The sequence below is a fragment of the Protopterus annectens genome, chromosome 11.part0 (assembly GCF_019279795.1).
Source record: "Protopterus annectens isolate FY-2018-M chromosome 11.part0, PAN1.0, whole genome shotgun sequence".
Classification (NCBI taxonomy): Eukaryota; Metazoa; Chordata; order Ceratodontiformes; family Protopteridae; genus Protopterus; species Protopterus annectens.
Window position 1 is genome coordinate 462,096,152 of NC_056745.1, and position 23,418 is coordinate 462,119,569.

Genomic DNA, 23,418 nt, shown 5'->3' on the forward strand with positions numbered 1-23,418 from the left:
TATAATAAAATAAATATATATATTTGTGCATATCTATAAAATTTTAACAAGATTTTAACTTATGTTGAACAAACATCTACTATTTAACATGATTAGATATTCATTATCTTTTAAGAAATTAATTGTACCTTTTGCTATTAATTTTATCAACTATCACCACAAGATGGGGCTATTGCACAAGATTCTCATTCATTGTAATTTAGGAGTGTATACAAACGTTTTAAGTTACCCATACAATTTTTAACATTTGTACATGTTAATTGTAGTGGTGCTGCGGTAGCGTTGTCGCCTCACAGCAAGACGTTGTCGCGTTAGATTCTCAGCTAGAGCGTCTTCTGTGTGGAGGCATGTGTGAATAGGCGTGCCTTCGTTGAAGGTTGTGCGTCAGGGCTGGTAACTCGGCACTTAAAAATTCACTACCAAACAGTGGACCGGAGTTCCACTGTGGCGACCCCTAACCGGGATAAGCCGAAAGACACAACAACAACTTAACATAATTTATTTATAAGTTTTATTTATTAACAGTATATGTATTATTTATTGGTTGTGACTTTAGCAACACTTGAAATTTTATAGTTACAAGTCTGTCTTTTATGCTGTTTGACATTACACGTTTAAGTGTAATTAATGGGTGGATGACTTAATTGGATTAAATTAAATTACAAATGTATATATAGGGAGGAATTGATGTGGTTACTTCATTCTGATGAAGTTAGCTGACTAAAACGTATAAGACAACTGTAGCAGCATTATGTGTGTGAAGTCTACCTTCTGTGGTTTGTACAATAAAGGTTTTTCATACATTATAGATGGAACAGCTGTGTACATCCACAGTGGACATCTGCGGTGGTGCAGCGGTAGCGTTGTTGCCTCTTAGCAAGAGGTTCTCCCATTCGATTCCCGGCTGGAGTGCAGGGAGTGCCTTCTGTGTGGAGTCTGCATGTCCTCCCCATGGTTGGGTGGGCGTTCGAAAGACATGCATAAATGGGAGTGTCTTCGTTGAAGGTTGAACATCAAGCTGGAACCTCGGCGTTTGTCAAAATCTAATGCCAATCATTAGCGGACAGGAGTTCCGCTGTGGCGACCCCTAACTGGGAAAAGCCGAAAGACAACAACAACATAACTGGAACAGCTGTGCCTTTTTTCATTTACTTGTTTGCGATTTGGCACAGAGACCACCACCTTTGTGTTTAGATGTGTGAAGATGATATTAGAGCTTTGTTAGATAATACTAATATGCGTTGTGGTTTTAATAATTTATCCTCGGACGAGAAAGTTGAAAAATGAGAACATAGTTATTCGCCCCGCGGATAAGGGCAGGGCAATTGTTGTTATGGAGAGGAGTTTTTATTTTGATAGCATTAACAACATGTTAGATGACACTTCTACTTATGCTAGAATTACTGTTGAACGAGTGCATGATATTGCTAGTGTGAAAAACACAGTAAATGTGTATTCAATGAATGTATTAATATTGAATTGGCTGAGTATTTAATCGTTGAATCACCTTGCATTCCTAGTTTTCATGGCCTTCCAAAGATCCAAAAGGACCCTGTGACTCTGCCTTTCAGGCCGATAGTAGCAGGTGCTGGGTGGGCTACAGAACCTTGTTCAATTTTTGTGGAGAAGCAGTTGAGACCTGTTTTGGATAAGTCTAATGTAGTCTTGCGAGATTCTAAACATTTTCTACAGAACCTGTACTCATATGTAGAGCAGAGTACAACATCTTTTGATTGTATGATGGTGACCATGGATATTCTGTCCTTGTTTACTGTCATACCTAATGATTTAGGTATTGAATATGTGAGTAAATATTTATCTCTGCATAGTGGCTATGATGGCAATAAAATAGATTTGATTTGTCTACTTATGGAGATTATCCTCGAAAACAATGCTTTTGTTTTCAATGGGAGTTATCGTATCCAAACCTCGGGCGTAGCATCAGCTATGCCAATATGGTGTTGGCATATTGGGAGGACATGTTTGTCCTCCAAGGGCATGAATTTCTTAGCTTGATTAGCTTCTATAATCGTTTTATAGATGATGTTTATATATTATGCAGTGGAAATGAAATAGATCTCGTTAGATTTGTAGAGTACTTGCATGGGACTACAAATTTTCTGAAGTTCACTTTTAAGTATTCTAGATCTACTTGGACTTTTTGGATGTCATGGTGGAAAAAGATATTAATGGAATTTTTAGCACACGTCTATTTAGGAAAGAATGTTATGGGAATTCATTTCTCCATCGAACTAGCATGCACCCACCCCACTTTTTTCATAATATAGTGAAAGGGCAAGGGATGAGAGTATCCCGCCTAAATAATGATGACCAAAGATTTGAAGAAGAGATTGTAAGTTTGGGAGAGACAGTTTAGTAGGAGAGGTTATAGAAAAAGAGAAATTGAGTTGGGTGTGCATGCTGGGACTGAGCTGAGGGGGAGTAGAGCGAAACCACATTTTGGTGCAGTTACTGGCATTTGAGGAACTAGAAGTAAACTGCCTGATTCACTGACTGTCACATTACAATTAAATAGCGATACTAAGGCAATAACTGAGATTTTTAAGAAACATTGGCCTATACTTCTTACTGATGACAAGATTAAAGGAATAGTTGGGGAAAGACCTAAGTTTAGGTATAAAAACAAGAGGAATTTGAAACAGATGTTATGTTACCCAGATAAGAATAGACATATAGACAGGGATCCTAATGTCTGGGGTACTGTCCCCTTTGGTAATTGTAATTTTTGTGACTATATTGAGACTGATAATAGCTTTATCAGCCTTAATGATGGACGGAGATTCTGTTTTTGGGTATGTGCTGACTGCAACACCAAGGACATGATCTATTTGGCACACTGTGTTGTGTGTTCCTCGTTTTATGTAGGGAAGTGTAATCGTAGTTTCAAGGATAGAATAAGGGAACATACCTATTCTATTCAAATTAAGTATGAGAATAACGCATTGCCCAAGCATGTCATGTCAGACGGTGAACATCATGTATTTAAGTTTCGAGTTATAGATAAGGTATATGAGTCCCTAAGGATGGGAGACATTCGTAATCACACTGAAAGGGTGGAGTCAACATGGATCCTTAGGATGCAATCTTACAAGAGAAAGGCTTGAATGGTCAGGTTTATTTATTTATTTATTTTACATTTGTTAACCGGGAGAGTCCGACTGGATACATGTCCATTTTCAGCGGAGGCCCGGGGAGAAAAGCTCCAGGTACATAACAGACATATGAACATTGTTAATGCAAAAAAAGGAAGATAGTTGAGTTCTAAATACAATATAAAGATACATCACATCTTGGGAAAAAACAACAGCAGCATATAAAAAACCATAGGTCAGTTACAAAGGCGAGGCGCCTTGTTAAAAAGGGGTTAAGGATAGTGAGGTAAGAGAAGGGTAAATGATAGTGGTTAATCAGGTTTGGAACAGGGACATTGCCAGAGAGTATTGAGATGGGGTTTTAAGCTTTTTTTTGAATTGTAGAAGTGAGGGTTCTGAGGTGAGCATGGTCGGTAGGGAGTTCCACATTTTACCTACAAAGTTTGAGAATAGAGAATCCCCAGCAGAATTATTGGCTTTTGTAGTTTGAGCTAAGATCTTATTGGAGGAGGAGAAGATTGCAGGTTAATATAGGGGTGAATGATGTTTTCAGAGCTGGTGTTTTCTCTGGGTGATACAGTATCTGGTGAGCCGCTTTGAGTTGGTTGAAATGGAGTTGGCTGGAAAACTCTAACCACCCTAGTTGCTTCAAGTTAGTGCAGTGGTGCTAAAGGTGGAATTTGTGGCAAATCTAGCTACGATTGTAACAAGAAGCAAGTTTGTTAAGGGTTGTCTTGTTTAGGTTTGTAAAAAGGGGAGGCATAGAAAAGAGTTGATAGTAGGTGTGCACTGGCAATTGTAATTTTAGCATGAGGAGTGAGAAAGTGTTTTACTTTATAGAGAGAGCCAAGCTTTTTATTGACGGTTTTGATGGTAAGATTGAAATGGGTGTCAAATTTAAGAGTTATCAATGGTAACACCTAATAGCTTTGTGTGAGCTTCTAGTGATATAGTGATTCCATTGGAGGATGTAATAGAGAAGGTGGGAAGAGTCTTGTTAGTGGGTGAGAAAGTAAGTAGTTTTGTTTTGTTGGGGTTGAGAACTAGTTGTCGACTTGAGAAGCATTTTTCTATTAGGTTGAAGGTGTCTTGGGTTGAAGCAGTGAGGTCTGCCAGGTTGGAGGCAGTGCTGATGATAGTCGAATCATCTGCATATTGAATGCATGTGGCATGGGGGTGATTGTGGGCAGGTCATTAACAAAGATGGTGAAGAGAAGAGGGCCAAGAATAGATCCTTGGGGAACTCCAAGTGTAACAGGTAGGCATGTAGATAATTTGTCCTGCCATAGAACAGCCTGTTGCCTATTGGACAGGTAGGATTGGAACCATTTCAGCGTGGAATTGCTGAGTGATAGTTTTTAATGTATGGAGGAGTTGAATGTGGTTCACCATATCAAAGGCCTTGGAGAGGTCTAAGAAAAGAGCAGATGATAGTTTATTATTGTTTCTGAAGTTATTGATGGTATTAGAAAAGGATAGTAAGGCTGATGTGGTACTGTGATTTGGCCTGAAGCCATGTTGGGAGTTGGCTAGAATTTTATTTTTGGTGAGGTGTTCCATCAGTTGTTTGTGGACACACTTTTCCATAATTTTGGCCAGGTGGAGAGTAGTTATAGGTCTGTAGTTGGTTAGCTCTAGTGAGCTACCACCTTTATGGAGAGGAATAATGTGGGACATTTTCCATATGGAGGGATGAAGGCTTCTGACAAGGTACGGTTTATGATTATGGAGACGGGATAGGAATGGCCTCAGCTGCTTTTGCAGAAACTCAGCTGGGAGAAGGTCAGCTGCTAGCTTAGTGGGTTTTAGTTTTTAAGAAGAGATGTTATAAAGGATATGGGTACTGGATCAAGGTAAATAGATGATCTGATGTAGTTGTAGTATTCTGCTGGCATGGGTAGTGGAGTGGGCTGGTTGTTTGTTTGAATTGTGTAATAGGGATTGTATAGTTTCTGTGAAGAAACTATTGAATGTGTTAGCAATGTTTACAGGGCACTGTTGTTTGCAAGTTGTTGGAGTGGGGGTGGTTGCCTGGCCTGGGTGCAGGAGTTTGTTTAAGCCTGCCCAGAATTTTTGTGGATTATTAAGGTGTTTGTGTTGGAGGTGGAGGAAGAAGTTTTTTTTATCATTTAAGATCATTCTTTTAGTTTCATTTCTAAGTTGCCGGAAGGTTTGGTGGCAGTATGGGTCTTTAGAGGTACGCCATGTGACCCACATCTTGTTTCTAGATAGGATTTTGGATTTTGTTTCCTTAGAGAGCCATGGTGCGGTTTTGGTTTTAGTTCTAATGGAAGCATGGGAATCTAGAATCTTGAGGAAGGTGGTGTTGAAGTAGATAACTGCCTCTTCAAGAGGAAGAGACTTGAGTATTGTCCAGTTGTGGTTCCATTGAAATCTGTCCTTAAAGCAAGAAGATTGTTTAGATGAAGTTTTTTATATACTTTGACATTAGTTGTTTGTGTGTGTATATATATATATATATATATATATATATATATATATATATATATATATATTTGTGTGTGTATATATATATATATATTTGTATATATATATATATATATATATATATATATTTATATATATATATATATATATATATATATATATATATATATACACAGAGAGAGTTTTTGTACATATTTTTAATATATGTTTTGTATTCATGTAAGGTGATGTCATTATAGTTAGAAGTTATATAATTTATAATATACAATATAGTATTGTGCTCTTATGTGTTTTAGAGGCGTGGCATGATGCATGTATTTGGTCAGATAATAGTATATAGGAAGTGTTCTTTTCTTTTTTTAATATCTGATGAAGCAGTGTTGGAATATAACTGCGAAAGTGCTTATTTTGTTTTAATAAATACATTTATTTTTATTGGTCTGTGTTGCAGTTCGTATTTTTAGTTTATGGTGTAAGTCGTGCATTCCAGATACTATTTTTTACATTGGACTTGTATTTTGTATCTGGATTTATTCCTTTCCCGGTGGCTTGTTTGTCTGTTACAACTGCCTGTTGTAAAGTTTTAAAACTTTTTTTAATCACATCAGTCCTTCAGAATAGTCAGTTCTGCTAATGTTTTATTAGAAAGATTCTGTACCTTAAACTCCTCTATGTGCCCATTCTCAACATCCATCACTTTCAAGACTGCTTTTTGCTTTCTCGATAATACTTCAGCTGATTGTTGAATGTCCGGGCCTGGTTGTCCTATGTGCTGCTTCTCTTTCCTGACCATATTTGATACACTACTGGTGTTCCTTCTGACCTGTTTTTTTTTTATCTGCAAACTGGGCATGGTCTTCCTCCTACCTTCAGATTTCTTGCATCTTGATTCCAGACCTGGTTGATGTCTTCTGGTTACGCTTGCAGCCAAGCATAACAATGTTCTTAGAGTAGCTGTCTGTAATGTGGAAGGTTCTTCTAAAAATGTCATCATCATTAGCATGGGCAAGCCTCCTCCACAATTTCATTCTCTGCAGTTACTGTTTAGACAGACATTCAAGTGCACGAGGGAAAAAGTTGGGGATAGGTAGTAAGAAATTTGTGCTTTCATTAGAGTACTCAACCAGGTGATGAACCTGAGCATGACCAGGACTGGGTAAGGCACTGTTTGAGCTGGATTTTATAGCTTGGGAGTTTGCCATTTTTAGTTGTGTGGTGATGGTGCTCCAGAGTTTGGAGATGTAATAGGAGTATAGCAAGTCCCCTAATGAATCATGTGCCTTACTAGTGCTTATTAGAAATTTATCGCCAGAATGGAGGTCTCTTGTCTGGGTGTAGACAATGGTATGTTGTATAATCCAGGGCATTTTTCATGATAATATATCAGATTGTATGCCATAATTAGCTGAGAGTATGTTAGGTGGTAGTTGAGCTCTAGCCAATTTTGTTGTTTTAAGACTTAGCAGTGGTGGGGTTGGTGTGCAGTAATACTAGCAAATTTAGCTACGTATTCTGTTGTAATCGAAGGCTAGTTGGGATCTTATTGAAGAGCTTTTGTTTGTAAGAACAGGTGAGGCATACAAGAAGGTTGGAAGCAAATAAGATGAGGCTAGGGTTTTTCTTGCTAGATCTGTATGGTATTTGTTTGGAGCTGTAAAAGGAGACTAGTTTCTTGTAGGTCTTTAATTGTCTGAAGAATATATTGATCAGATTTAAGATTGCCATATATTATAGTCCCAAGTAATTTAGCATGTGGTACTACCTCAGTTTTAGTATTTGCATATGTAGCTAATCAAGAAAGATTGTATTTGTTTTCCTCAAGTAGACAGCAAATGTTGGAGGTGTGACTGGGAAGAAAAAGGTAATTGGGAACATACTTTCTGGGAGTGTAATGACTTGACAGACTTAAAAAAAATTCCCCGAAGACTACTCTGTCAGAAGTACTTGGTGAGCAAATTGGTATGACTAAGGAAATGCTTTTTTTTTTTTTTTTTTTTTTCGCTATGATACATCTGAATTGCCTCGACATAGTAAGGTCTTGCTGAGTCTAATTATGTTGGCTGCAAAAAAAGCAATCACTAGGAAAGAGAAATCAAAAGTCTAAACCAACTGTACTAGAAGTAGTGAACATAGTAACAGAGAAAAAACAACTGGAAATGGGATCTTTAAAAAAAAATGGGTAGGAGCAAAATACATAGGAAAAAAATGGAAATCATGGGACCAATACATGCAGATGAGGGTTAAAAGAAAGCAGGATTTGAATGAGCTATGTAATGTTTGACTGACAGTAACTAGATAGATTATAAGTGATATATAAAATTCAGTATGGTTTGTTTTTATTTCTATACATGTATGATTGCCTATGTCTTAAGTGATAATTTAATAAAAATGTTTCTTGTTTAACAAAAAAAAGATTGTATTTGATTGAGGTTATGTTAATACTTTGGGATGAAGAGCATCAGTTTTGTTTTTACTGCGATTGAGGAACAAGTCTGAATTTTTTTAACCATGTTTTAATTTAAGATGATGAAATTTGAGCGATTATTTGACTTTGGATATTATGGGGGCTGTGTATATTAAAGTTGAATCCTCTGCATTTTGTACATATGTTTGGTTGGTCTGTGGTAGCATCAAGCTTGTTTAAAAAAATATTGAAGAGAAGGGGTCCTAGTACAGCGCCCTGAGGGACACCTATGGTAACTGGGAAAGAGGAAGAGTATTGCCATTTGACTGCTTGATGCCTTACAGACTGAGAACTAAGGAACCATGTAAGAGCAGATTGAGAGAGACGTATTGAAGAGAGTTCAGTAAGTAAACGTTTGTGTGATGAAGTGTAAAAAGATATGGAAAAGTCTAGGAACACAGTTGATACTAGTTTATTTTTCTTGTGCTGGTTTGTAGTGTTGAAGTGGATGAGAGCAGTGGTTGCTCAGTTGTAGGATTTTAAGCCATGTTGCATTTCTGAGAGATTATTTTGAGTTTAGGTGATGTAAAAGCTGAACATAAATATTTTTCTCAAGAGGATTGCAGTGGGCATGTACTTATTAAACTCTGTAGATGTGTTGCCTTTGTGTCAGGGTATAATAGAGGATTTTTTTCCACATGGAAGGAATGTATTTATTTGGATATAGATCTATTTATCAGTATCAATACAGAGACTAGAAAAGCAATTGCCAGTGCAGACATTTTTAAGTAGTCCTAGGGGGTATTGGGCAGCAGCCAGGTTAGTTGGTTTTATATTGTGTAAAAGTTTTTTTTAATAGTGGAGGCTGAAGTCAAATAGCTGAGTACATAGAGTAGATTGGGTTTTCAGGAATTTTATATGTACCCAATAAGGCTGATTTGGAATTCTTTGAAGGTTTTGTCAAAAGGTGCAAGACCTTTGTCAGCCCTTCCATTTTAGCATTTTGGTGGGAGATTTTGCTTTAGTTCTAAACAAATGTATGGATAGATTATATGGTGGGGGGGGGGGGTCAAGCAGTGTTGAGAAGGTGGGTGGAGGTTAATGAATGGTTAGACACACACAAATTCATCCATTGGATACAGTTCCATCCTTTACAGAAATATTTCCTTGCAAGGCAGTAGAATTGACTTGATTTTTGTACAAAGATTCTTCAGATACACGGTGCATAGGCCCACTATTCATGAGTTAAACTTGCAAGAACACATTCCAGTTACTATGATTGAGGGAAAGGTGACACATAAGGTTTGGAAATGGAGATGGACACTTTAGATGGAGGTTTCCTTGTAACAGGCTGGAGTTGGGAACAAAGATAAGATATAATTCAGAGGAATGATACTTCAGAACTAGTATTTGATAGACAATTGTGGGAGTGATGTAAAGTTGCAATGAAAGGTATCCTGATGGAAATGGAGGTCTCTAAAGAAGGCAGAAGCAAAATACATGGAAGTTAAAACAGAGAGAAGTTAAAACACTTCAACGTTATAATCAAGTCTTTCAAAACCTTACAGATGGAGAGAAGTATGTTAGAAATGACAAAAGCAGAAGCTGAGTTAAGAGGCAAGGGCCATTTTTGTGGTTGAAGGGAGAGGGTGACCCAAAATGCATATCTTGGGCCTTTTTGAAGTGGGTGGGGAGTGCAGATTGCAACTGTAAGTACATAGTCCAGAGCCACGATTATAGAAGATCAGGAACTCGGGGAAAACTTTGCAGTTTTTTAATGCATTTGTATAATCCAAGAGAAGAATGCAGGGCAGATGAATGGAATTATACTGCCCCTCAAGAGGCAGTGTTAAATATTGGTGAAAGAGTAGCATCGAATAAACCCATAACATGTTTGGAGGTGTTAAAGGCAGTCACTAATCTGAGGTCAAATAAAGCTCCTGGTATACATGACTTCCCATGTGAGTTTTATAGGTAGGGGGAATCACTGTGGTTTGCACTTGCGTGTCTTTTCAGCTCAATTGATTTTTTGAAAGGAATACAGTCTTGAGCATAATCAAGTGATTATTACACTATTACCCAATCTTAAAGAAGGTATACATTCAGCAGGAGACTTTAGACTCATTTCCCAGATAAAGCTAGATTTGAATATCTAGGCCAAGGTGTAAGCCTTAGAATCTCTCTTACCTAGGCTGATATAGGAGGGTCAAAATAGATTTGTAAGGGCCAGAGATATTTCTGATAGTGGGATGGAGGATTTTGGGGAGAGCTTACAAAGCTAAAGACTCCACTTGTGTAACAGCCACTGGAAGTGGGAGGTGACAGCATTTCTTGAGTATGGCTATGGGAAGTGTTATGCAGGAATGATTCTTTTTATACATGAAAATATTTAAATTAAATGTAGTGGTATTTCCTCTGTAGGGGTCTGGAATATAGAAATTGTAGATACACATTTCTAAGATGGATAAAGGCAGTCTACCGTGTATTATCATTTGGCACACTGGTCAGTGGGGGCCTGTCAGAGCAAACTTTTGTAGAGAGAGGAACTAGATATGAGGTGCCCCTTCTCACTGGGATTGTTTGTATTGGTTATGGAGGAGCTTACCTTTTTGGTCAGGAAAGTCCTTCAGCAGCAACACAATCTGGATGGGACAATAACACTTTTCAGCTCTATTCAGATAATTGTATATTGATGAGTAATAAGCTTCCCAAGGGGCTTGTTGAGGTCTTCGATATGTTTAGTCTATTCAGTCTTTAGGTTTGAAATATAATGTCTTGATGTCTGTGATAGTACCACGTGAAGGGTTACAAAATGAGATTGATTCCAGTCTTAGAAGTGCCTAAATATCTAGTATTGAGTATAGGGAGGACAATCACTAATACGTCTGACTTGAATTTAACAGGTTTGGTAACTATGGTGAAGAGCTTGCTTCCTAAACTATCCAATTTCAAAATACATGCTGGGAAGATCCAGGGTATGCAGGTGAGGATTATGCCCCCATATCCTTTGCGCTAGGAAATATCCCACTTTCAGTAAAGCATCCTTCCTTAATCCGTTTCCAAGAGCTTATAGATTTCCCAGTGCTCAGTGAAAAGAGGAAGAGGTATTTCTGCCTGCATGCCATATGTCCCAAAAATGTCAGGGTGAGGACTCCCATATGTAGAATAGATCAGTTTATGCAAATGTTGGATAGGAGGAGTCTGGTTGGGAGAATCAAATGTGAATCCTCATACAGTGACCCAAATGTCTCAGAAATGTGAGGAAAGTGTTTATGGGAAGCTTTGTCTGGGACATGGGGCCTCTGTGCAGTATCTGGCATCATCCTGTCATGGGGAATTAAGTAGTGAAGAAAACCATAATTCAGTGACTGGACCTAAGAATTAAGGCCTAGGCACAACTCCGATACTCAGCCTTTTCCTAGAATTACGATTTTCTCAAGTTTGTGTGGACTTCGAACATGTAGATCAAGAATGGTTAGTGTATGATTTCTGCATATATATACATGTATATATAGATAAGGTACACACTGGAGAAGGTAAAAAGTTACCTAGGATATTCCCATTTGAAAAATGGAACAATCTGACCTTAGGTAATGCTGGGTTAATTTAGAAGGACATATGGGAAAAGGGCAGGAGCAATGTTTGTTGGAAAAAAGATGGGAAGAGCAAAAGGGGATCCTGCCAAAATAGATTGGGATCATGTATGGAATGCACCAAAAGAGCTAGAGCGATGGCTCAGGTGCAGAGACAAGTCAGACTTGTGTTTAGATGATACCTCAGCCTGAATAAGCAATTTCAGTCAAATATGAGAAAAGATGGAAGATGTCTGAGGTGTGAGCACGAAGGAGCAGACAGTTTGCATATGTTATCTGGCCCATACTCCTAGAGGAGTGTTTAGAATGTACAACTAGATTTGAAAGTTTGGATTTTTGGCATCTTCCCTGCAAGGTACCCAAGACCGTCACCAATACTAGAGGTATGGGGGGATCTGGCCAGTGTTATTAAATGTCTTTGTGATAGGCAGTGGAAATCAAGGGAGACATTTTTTAATGATGTCCTTATGATGGTCTGATCAGGGAACACTTGAGGGAGAATAGTATTTGTTTTCAAAGGAAAAGGATCGATGTTTGACATCCCAAGAGTATGAAGAGAACTTTCAGACAACTTTTATATAAGTATAAGTAAGGCTTATATAGTCATGATTGATGAAGCTTAGTAAGTTTATTAGAAATTGTTTTAACTTTTCGATGGGCCCTGCCTATGTTGAGTTTTTATATAGATAGTTAAATGGATCTTGTAAGTTGTATTTTTTTCTTTTTCAGTTACATGACTGGGCTTTCATGACAGTGTTAGATTTGTTTGTTCATTTTAAATTTGTAATGAAATTTAGTTTAAAAACAATTTCAGTGCACCAAATTATGATCAGTATCTGCGTAAGCTGATTTGTTACAGTTAGGGGAATTAGGTTCTTGTAGTTATTTCCTTAATGACATGACCTGTATCCTACTAGAATATCCCTTTAGAAATGTGCTGTTATCGCTTACATAAGCAGGTGTCTGCATATGTTGCTTGAAGGTCTTGTAACGTTCTTATTTCTTACATTTTTAGGGCTCAATGCCTTCAAAAGTAACTCCTCAACCTCTCTGGATCAATGTGATAAGGTTGGGGCCTTAAATTTGTGTGTGTGTATGTGTGTGTGTGTGTGCGTGTGTGTGCATTTTCTATATATATATATATATATGTATGTATAATATATATATATAAATATATATATATATATATATATATGTGTATGTGTGTGTGTGTGTGTGTGTGTGTGTGTGTGTACACACCCCACACACACATCCACATATAGATGCCTATATGTTGATGTTTCAGGAGAATTTTCTCTGTTCTTCATGGGGTCCACATAGAAAATTCCATTTATTTATTTATTTATTTGCAGTTGGTTTACCAGGATAGTTCATTGGGCCAAAATGAACCCGTTTTCAATGGAGTCCTGGGGAGAAAAGCTCCATAACAATCTCAATACAGTAGGTTATTAATGATAGTTATACAATGCAAAAAGTTCAAGCAAATAATTACAAAAAAGTTCAGCATACATTAGAAATTCTGCATACTTATGATGGATCATATAGATGATACAGACTAACAAAGTAACATTACAAAGTAATAAATAAAACTTTTTTTATTTAAAAATCCAAACATTTGGATGTATTCCACTTGCACATCCTACAGCAATCATATTTAGACAAACTTCTCCACCTGCTTCCTATATACTCAGTTTAGTCTGTCTGTGGCCAGACTCTCCTATGTCCATAAATCACCCCAAAGTGCTTTTCATGGGGCATAGTTCTACCCAGAGTGTCCTGTGTCCACACAGCCATCTTCTCCTTTTATCTTTGATACCTCTTTTTTTCTAGTGGTTATCCATCCCCAGCCCTATTTTTTATGTTAACATGAAAAATTGTTTTCTTGCAGTTTGTAACTTTGATGTGAAACTTCTCCACTGTATACTTCCCTCCATCAGTCGTACATTTCGTTTTTTGCTTAATATATGTTTTTGACGGTATCCCAACATCTCATTCATTGCTTCTGGCATAGTTCCTTTGCTGCCATAATATTTAACAACTATTATTTTAAGCATTTTTTTGCTTGGACCAAGTTAGAGTACTTGCATGCCCTTAGTTAATACTCACAGAACAATTGCACTAGGTCAGAATCACTTGACTGCAAACTAGTGGTGAGATGGATGAATAAATCACCAAAAACATTTTCTTCTTTTTTTTTTTGCAGGGAGACAAGTCCCCCGCATCCCCTGCTTTGGAGAAGCACCCCGAAACCTCCTGCTGCTTATGTTTACCACCTATGCAACTGCACTGCCTTGGGGTAAAGAGGGATCCCCAAGACAGTGCAGTCTTTGTTGGACCAACTCCAGAATCACAAATTAGTGACCAACGTTTTGAGCATCAGTCATCAGTGTAGTTGGCGCCAGTCACAGGCTAATTTGTTATACTGTGTTACTTGACAATCCTTTTAGTCATTCTGTTTTTGCCCCGATATGCTGATTCCCACTATCTTAATCCCCCCATTCTGTGTGAATAATTTTCATCTCTACACAGATTTCTGATAAGTATATGGACTGTCTCTTCCAGTTTGATCCTTTCTGAGGACTGTGGGCCTTAGATTTCGTGTTTAAGCCTCTAGTGTCTTTCTGCCCTTCTTTTTGCCATGCCCATTCAGCTGCTGCCCTCTGGCTGGCCAAATTACCTTTTTTGTGCCCTTTATTCTCTACTTCTCACAATAGTTTTCTCATGGGGTTGTACTGTTGCTTCTTTATCTACTTTGTCTTCAGTACTTCCTTCAAATAAATTTTGGAAGTGACAAATCTGCCATGTGTTTTGTTTGTTGTGGCATAGTATCCTTATGCTTTTTATCTGTTCTTTGGATGAGATGTTAAGCTAAAGGCCTTTTTGCTTGAGTTAGTGGTAGCTCATGTAAACAATCCCATGACACCTATCAAAAAAGAATAGAGGAAATGTCCTCATGCCCTGGCCAAATTTTCCATACTAGAAATACCACCTCAGGTCTCCTGGAAACATGCTACTAGCCAAGTGGGGAATAACTCCGTCAACAAAGTATTAATAAATAATTAACCCTGCATTCAGTAAAACCCATATACCACACATTCTTAGTGTGTGTACAACTTACTTAGTGTGTGTACAACTTACTTCCTTTGACACTTCTAGTTTGTTAATCTCTTGGCCATTATTTTGTACATCTTAAGTGTATTTCTCCTTTGCACCAGTGCAGTAGTGAAAGGGAGTCTTGATGGTAAGTTTTCAGATTAAGGTGCATGTCATTTTTGACCGTTCCAGTGAGAAGGTATTCAGCTGCTTGCTTCTTGTCCTAATATGTGATTGGGCTTTTACTGTCCACACTTTGTCCCTACCATTCTGGTGACTTTTAAAATATTTAGTGCCTAGTAACCTTCATCTCTTCACCTTACAGTTTATTTCTAAAATATATTTTTCACAATTTTTGCTTGTTTATGGAGGGATTCTAGCATTGTATATACTTCAACCCTTTAGGTAGACATATTCTCCAGTTTATTTATTCCTTAGGAAATTGTCAGTATAATGTAATTATTATATTCTTCTCACATGCATTTATTTCCTAGAATTGCAGCTGTTTGCCAATAGTTTTCTTAAATAGTTCCTGGAATACTGTGTCTGTTTGTACATAGATGATGCTTTGCTGTTTTGCATAGCATTTAGTGTGGATCTGATCTCCAGTCAAGCTCCTCTTTCAGAGCTGCAAATGTCAGAGAGATGAAAAAATTAGATTCTTACTATAATGGTAGGTGTAGACTTGCAATTCCGCCTTCATCACCATGCCTGCTTCTGTCATTGAGATGTGCTCTTGAAGAATCACATGGCATCTGTTGTTTTCTCTTGCTCCCCTTCACATCGGCTTAGAAAGATCTTGAGAAGTGTTCTTGTTCACAGTATTATTGGTGAGATGGGAGAGCCAGGTAATCTGAGAAAGTTTTAGATGCCTGTCTGTCCTTCTGGTTTTAGTGTTGCAGGTGATAAAGATGTCACTGCCAGTCTAGATCTGTCATTATGGTAAGTATATGATGTTTGTTTTCTTAGCTATGAAAGCCAGTAGTTACCTGGCAGATACGTTGCCTGTCAAAATTCACTTTTGGCATAAATTCATATTTATCTACACATGACAGATTCTAAAGGAAAGATGAAATATTTCAGTTAGTGAAAATATCTGAAACTGCATACCTTTATGCAGTTTCCCTGTGGTCTGCAGACTCCAGCTTTATCAACATTTAAATTGTAATAGCTATTTAAGTAGTACTATTAGTGTCTGAATAAATTGAACTTTGCCTGCAATGTAATACATTTCCTGAGGAGCTCTGGGAAAAGGAAAGTTTTTATTTTAATTTTCCCATGCAAGTTTGTGCAGCCTTAAAGGTAGTACATTAGATTTTTGAGGTTGGGAGTACAAAGGGAGCCCCTTGAATGTAACAGTGTTTGCATGTATTGTGATCTTTATGTTGCAGCTTTTAGGTACCTACAGTAATGTATGGTTAAGATGTTTATTTTAAGTTTTGCCATGCAGTAGCTCTTATTTTCAATGGATCATTATGAATCCCTCCACAATATAAAGATTTCTTATGGCTCATTGGTGGCATTGTCTAGAGCAGCAGTGACAGTTATCATCTGAAGCATACTTGTGTGAGGTCAGAAGATACAAGAAAGGATGAGATGGTTCAAGTCAGAAGCACTCTTCATATGGCATTTTAGATAAAACCATGACAAAAACCTGAAAAAGGGAACATTTCCAGATGTCCGGATGTTTACCACTCAGTAGTATCGCAGTCTGTCTGCAAGAAAGCCAAAAGCTTTCCATTTTCTTCCTTCAGCTAATATTTTATGTATCATCAGCGTCCTGACAAGAATGATTAGTAAATCTTCCTGCCCTCTTTGAAGGCATGTTTTTTACTTTTCTACCCATAAAAGATTTTGCAGCATAAAATGTTCTGCTACTTCATTATATCTAACAGTTTTGATATGAACATCATTGCAAAAATCACAATAGCTCATACACTTTATGGCACTATTCAGGCAGGATGTCTGAAGGAAGGATAGTACTTGAGAAAATTTATTGGGGCCTAACCTTTTTATTCAGGCTCAGGATACTTCTTTCCTGGTATTTTATGTAATAAGTCTGTAAATGCTTTCACAACACCATTTCATTCCAGAGCATACTAGCCCTGGTTAAATCCTACAACTTCAAGGCTTTTACTGTTTTTCATTTACATTAATTCTTTATATGAAAATAAAGCAGGCTTATCTTTTATCATAAAGTGTAATAAACATTTTCGTGCCTTTACATATATTTACAGATGTTTTGCAAGATGTTTTGTATTTGTTATATGTGGTGTACAAAGTTTGGTACTTTTTAACTTGTATATTCAAGGTTGTTATTTAAAAGACCATTTCCTTATATAGATACTGTTGGTGGGTCTTTGTAGTTAAGCCTTCTTTTTAGATATTGTGATACTTTCCCATATTATGGGAAATAAGAAAAATTATCTGGTGTTTGTATTCTCCATTATCAAATGTAATGGTGTAGTAATATTTCTTCTGTATTTAGTTTAGAAAATTTACTACTTTGATGGGGAAAAGTAAGTTACCATTTGTATGCCACTTGTACCAGAAAATCTTATTTTTATTGTATACAACTATAGGGATGGATAATTTAAATGTGTTTCCACCTTACAAATTCTTGGAAATAGATGTATTACTGCTTGGGAATGTATGCAAATAATGATTGTTATTGTGTTATTTTGTCTTGAAGATGTACAGTCATATAAGGTACTAACTGTAACAATAGGCCATCAGAGAGAAGCCACTGTAACAGTAAAGCTTCCTATTTACTTAGTTATTTTAGAAATTTACTGAATTGGCAAGAAAACTGCGGTGGTGCTGCTGCGGTAGCATTGTCGCCTCACAGTTAGACATTGCCCGTTCGATTCTCAGAGCGTCTTCTGTGTGGCGACATGCATGAACGGGCGTTCCTTCATTGAAGGTTGTGCGTTAGGCCCGGCAAGCTGGCACGTAAAACTCTACTGCCAATCATTAGCAGACCGGAGTTCCGCTGTGGCGACCCCTAACCGGGAAAAGCCGAAAGACACACATAGACACACACACTGAATTGGCAAGAAAGGCAAGTGATTTGATTGACACACTTTATTTACAGTAATTTTAGTAGTTATTGGTGATCTTTTGGGAAATTCCTTATTTAACTATAAAATGAAAAAAGTTATTTGTTGCAAGTTGCGGACTACTATTGGTTACAGTTTCTGAAAATATATAAAATGTTCCAATTTTTGTAGCAGGTCTTTCACTCTTAAGGTTTTATGTAGTTGCAGCTATGATACAGAAATGGCTGGCTATATTATTTAATAGGATAGTATTCTTACCTAATACCTTAGAAAATATTTTTTTATTTGCTGCCAGATGTTATTGATGATTTTATTTGTGGCAAATTAGCTACTGTTTTACTAAGTAAAAATATTTCTTATTGTTTGTACATGAGAATTTTCCATATGTTGTGGCATGTTGGCTACTATTTGTAGTAAAATACTTTCATTTGGACTACAATAGTAAATGTCGTTCTTTACATTAGCCCACTGCTATGTTATTCAAAGTTAAAATTTTATTTTTTTATTACAGCTAAACAGATTAGGAAAGTTTGCTTTTTGTGTACACTTCTGGTTGTATACAGATTAGTGTGTGTAACATATATATATATGTGTGTGTGTGTGTGTGTGTGTGTGTGTGTGTGTGTATATATATATATATATTTTTTTTTTATTTACTATATATATATATATATATATATATATATATATATATATATATATATATATATATATATATATATATATATGTGTGTGTGTGTGTGTGTGTGTGTGTGTGTGTGTACACACATGCATAGCTTTTGAGATAAGAATTTGCAAGAGCAGAACCTGTGTCAGTTCCTCACAGTATATGTTCCACTAGTTAAAAGAAATTCTGGCCATTAAACAGGACACCTAAGATAGGTGAACCCAAATATTATAATTTACAGTGACCCATTCCTGAAGCGTGTTATGCTAAGTGCTTCCCAAAATCATATTTTATTGCTCTCACATTCAACCGTGTTGCAGTGTCATAGTCCATCCTCAGTCTTCACAGCAAGGTGAAGAGTAGATTAGTCACCTTTCATTATAGTGCTCCACAGACGTATCAGAAAAATTTCCCCTAATTTGGCTTACCTTTAAGCTGTACCCACTAAACACACCAGGCAAGGTAAGGGGGTGGGTTAGTGTAGCAACTTTAAAGAATTCTGTGTCTACAAGGTTTCTGCTACTTCACCATAACCACTTCCACCAAACCCCACCCCTATGAGGGCTGGAGGCTCTCCTTTAGGTGGTAGGGGGGTGAAAAAATCACAGGAAGGTAGATTACATCTGCAGCAGGGCAATCTACATAGTAGCACATGGCACGCAAACTACATCATTGTTCTTGCATTCTTCAGAGTTGCTTCCATTTTCAGAAAAGCTGAATTTTGTCGCTATGGCGTCTGTTTTTATAACATAGAGGTTCACTTTCTGATGAATGAGCCTTTTTAGCTTTGCTAGAGAACATGCTGAATTGCAGTTTCTTGTATAATTTCTGATTTTTATGTCAACTCCAAACTGAATAGGCCCTTTCCACTGTGTGTGTTCATACAGCAAGCTAAATGTCAAGACTTTGCTGCTTGCTCTTAATGTATACCAAATGGTGCACTCTTGATTGTGTTGAAGTGCTTTTAGCTGTTTGTTTTGTTTGACCTTGTAGAAAATGCACACAGGTAATAAAACACTCAGTCACCAAATAGATGTCCAGGTCGTTTTTTGTTTCAAGTGTACTGAGAATGTTTTGGTGCTGTGTTGTAAGTAATTGTCCTACTCTTGCAATGCTGCTACTTTCAGAATGCAGTAGCAGATATAATGATGTAAGGTGAACCATAATGTGTACATTCATAAGTACCATTGAGTGAAGTATTCTTTTTAGATGTTATATTTTGATGTGTTTGTGTGTGTGTGTCATTTCTCAAACATTTTTTTTTTAAATTCCTTAGATTACCAACTTTCTTTCCATTTCTGGAGTGATGTTTCCAAAATGTGTCCCAGAGGCAAATATTCCCAGTGGGAAAATGTAGTCATTTAAATGGAAGATATTTTGGAAAATCTTATGAAGAATGTAGCATACTCTTCCCTCTCATCTTTTACAGTGGTACATTGCCACATTCCTCCACTGCTGAGTTTTCATCTGCTGCAAACATATTGTGAGCTGTAAATGAGCTGTTTGAATGTAAAATAGCAAATAATTTGAGTATTTCTGGCAGTGGCAGTTTATAGCTCCCTACTTAGATGACAGTGAAGGGTAATTATTCATTAATATTGTGATCTTTTTTTCCTTCTTTATGTTGTTGAAAACCCTGCTTCATGCAATGTAGATATTTTTTTGTTCACCTTTCTCAAGTATTTGTTTTAGTTTCCTTGTTCTTAGGGTAGCCTGAAAAGTTGTGCTTACCATATGAGGCACTTCCTCCATGCTGCAGTCTGTTTCTTTTGAAACCACTATGTTTTATCCTCTTGAGTCACTTTGACAAGACATGCCTTTTCCCTCTCTGGACCATGAGTCTCTGCAACCAGCATTTCCTTCTGGTTGTCCACCCAGCAGTATTTTCTGTATCCAATGCTACTGCAAGATTTATAATTTTGTTTCCCTCTTTTTCCATTCTGTCTTGCTAACATTTGGAGCAGTATTTTATGGCCATATTTTGTCTGTTCATTGTGCTTGCTTAAATATTGTCATTTTTGTTTTTATTTTGTTACTTAAGTGGATGTGTAACGTGTTCTGATTCTAGCATGAAATGCTCATATTTTCTCCACTAGGGTTTCAGCAAAGCTTCTGTGATTATAGGAACTTGGATTATATACAGAGTATTTGAGAGGTCATCTTTAAGATGTGCTGTTCCCCAGTTATTAAAAATGGCAACTTTAAATGTTTTAAGACTCGTTCCAGCAACAGGTCTAATAAATTCAGCTTTAACTTCTACTGTTTTAAAAGGTGTTTTTCCATGCAACATGCCACAGGTCATTATCTTTTTGCTGTGAAGATTGGATGGCTTGCTGCTCTTCAGTTCAGTCTGTTAGGATACCGTTTAATTTTACTATAATTTCCCAGTTGCAAATTGTGGCTCTACACAGACTTACTAGTGCAGTGCTATTTGTTTTCATATGTTGCTTTGATGAGCAAAGTCAGGTCATTCCTGGCTTTGCATCATCAAAGCAGCAAGTGTGATATAAAAAGTAAAAGTAATCCACAAGAAATGTCTGTGCAAAGCCACAATTTGCAAGTGGAAATTTCAATAAAATTAAATAAAATAATATCCTAATGAACTGAATTGAAGAGCAGGAAGCCATCCAGTCATCTCAAAAGGAAGAACGAAAACGACCTGCAGTTAAATGCAAAAATTGTTACACATGATCTCATTTTCCATCTTTTGTCATCCTTTTAATAAAACATAAGTTAAGTATGCTGCAGAGTTTTATGCTGAAGTTCACAACGTTGTATAGATATGCTCTCTCTCTCTCTCTCTTCTCATGCTTTAGGCTGCGCAAGAGATTGATAAATTTAAGGCACAAGTAGCAGTTCTGCAGAAGGAAGTGCAGGACATCCAAGTCCAACTGAATGCTGCTGAACAAACGAAGAAGGTTCTGGAGCAGAAGTAAGAACAACTGCAGTAATCACAAGAGTGGTGTACAAAGAGAAACAAGGCATTAAAAGTTTGATGGCCCATGCATTACATCAGCCTGATAGATTGCATGTTCATAAAATCAAAAACAAAAAAAATGCATTAAAAAATGTTTTGCAGAGGACAAGCCACCTATAACCCCATGTGGATATCTGTGTCTCCCATATCCCTGCTACTTTATACATGCCAGCTCCAAGTTCACAAAGTGGGGAGGGGGGCAATATTACTCCACTGTTAGCAGATCTTACACAAGCACATAGCCCAAGCACCATTTCATCAGTTGTCAAAATGGAAATGGATCAAAAGAGCTAAAAATTCTCACTTTGATAATTGCAGCATACAACAAAAATAACTGCACCCATAGAGTGATACTCAGCAGTATTGTATTGGAAATAAGTAACTACGCCATGTTAGAGTTATTACAGCTGTGGCGTAGTTTTACTAAGTTGAGGATCATGGTAGAGAACATACCTGTCAGCATGTGTGTGGAATTACAAACACAGAAAATACGATGTATTTGATCACCCTGTTGTGGTTTTATTGATGCTTGACACAGCCAGGTTCATCTGTTTTGTTAACTTTTGCCTAACTTTATCCCAAGTTATGTCTTCAAATATTTCTAATTATATTGTATGCAGAGTGATTGTTTTCTTGTAATACACATGTAACATGTAGTTTTGTACATGCCAAAGCATAGTACTTCTTTAAGAATGTCTCTCTCCATTTAATTGCATGTTTTGCTGCTTTAATATCCTGGCATCAAAAAGTGCTTGCAAAGGCAAGTATGAATGATGTGTTTTGATTCTAGTCGTGTGGCATGCGAGCAAACCGGGTATTAACCGTTTTGTTTTTGCCATTAACTACAAATCTGATTACAGAGAGCAAATGTTGTAGATTGCTGCTTGTTATGTTTTGTTGTCTGTTTTTAGTACTGCACCATTAGGCATCAAGCCATTGTAGATCTTTGTATAGTGATCATGCGTTTTGAGAAGCCCATAAACAGGTAGATCAAAGGATTCCTTCAGTGGTTAAGGTCTGTAATTTTAAGTGCCTGTCTGGTGAGCTAGAGTTGCCTTACTTTAATTAAGGTAACTTGGGGAGAGTCATAAAAAAAAAAGAAAACTGTTCTGTCTTTGTCCTAGCCATTGTGTAGCCAAGTAAAACATAAGCATACATGCTCACAAACAACATAAAGGTGCCCAGTCCCACACACCATCAAATTTACCCAGTTCAGGACAATGGTTGGCACACATTCTGTCAGAGTCCTCCCCAAATCAACATAGTACAGTTTATGAGGTACTTGTCCTAGGCTTATAACTTTATAATACAGACACCTGCAATGTTAAGAATATGTACTGGCATCCTCTTTGCTCAAGTTAAGTTTGTGTTCTTAAGTTATAGCTATAGCCTTCTGGACATAATTCATGTCTTATGATCTTACAATTTTTGTTTTAAATTGTGAACTTGATGGTGACCTGATTTATGAAGGCAGAATTTCAAAATTGCTTTGTGTTAGTTACCAAGAGAAATTGTGTGGTGTATGTAAGTTACTGTAGATGTAGCCTGGCATAATTTTTTTCAAAGATGGATATAACACATTGTGTGTGTTTTATTTAATACATATGCACACGTGAGCACACACAGATATATAGATTTTATAAGTAAAAGTGCAATTTGTTAAGAACAGTTGACTGAGTAATAAAAATGTGTACACCCGCAAAGAAGATATTTGTATTGGCAGATCAACTGTAGTCATACAACCAAGTGTGACTTTATAGTTAAAACACTACATTCAGAGTAGTTAGTCTTAAGGCTGTGCTTCAAAAAAAGTGCAGCAGTGCTGTAGCAGGAGATACTGGAGTAATGCTTACCTTTAGAGAATAGGAGAAAAGTACAGTTATGCAGGTTGAACTTAACATAATAGTAGATGTTCTAATGATCACTGCTGCAGTAGTCTTAAGCTATGTGGGTTAAAGCTGGGCAGCTTCCAAAGCTTCAGGGCACCTTCATGCCATACTGTCAGGCAGCTTGAGCTGATCAGACTAAAAGAAAAGTTTGGGCATGAAGCACTTCATAGTTTTC

General features: G+C 37.1%; 1 protein-coding gene across 3 annotated transcripts in view; it reads left to right on the forward strand.

The window, feature by feature from the left end:
• Positions 1–23,418, forward strand: part of OPTN (optineurin) — a 700,455-nt gene that overhangs the window by 283,776 nt on the left and 393,261 nt on the right. For all 3 annotated transcript variants that reach the window (XM_044087961.1, XM_044087962.1, XM_044087963.1), the window contains one exon: positions 21,194–21,309. In XM_044087961.1, coding sequence (XP_043943896.1) covers positions 21,194–21,309 — 116 coding nt within the window. The remainder of the gene's footprint in view (positions 1–21,193; positions 21,310–23,418) is intronic.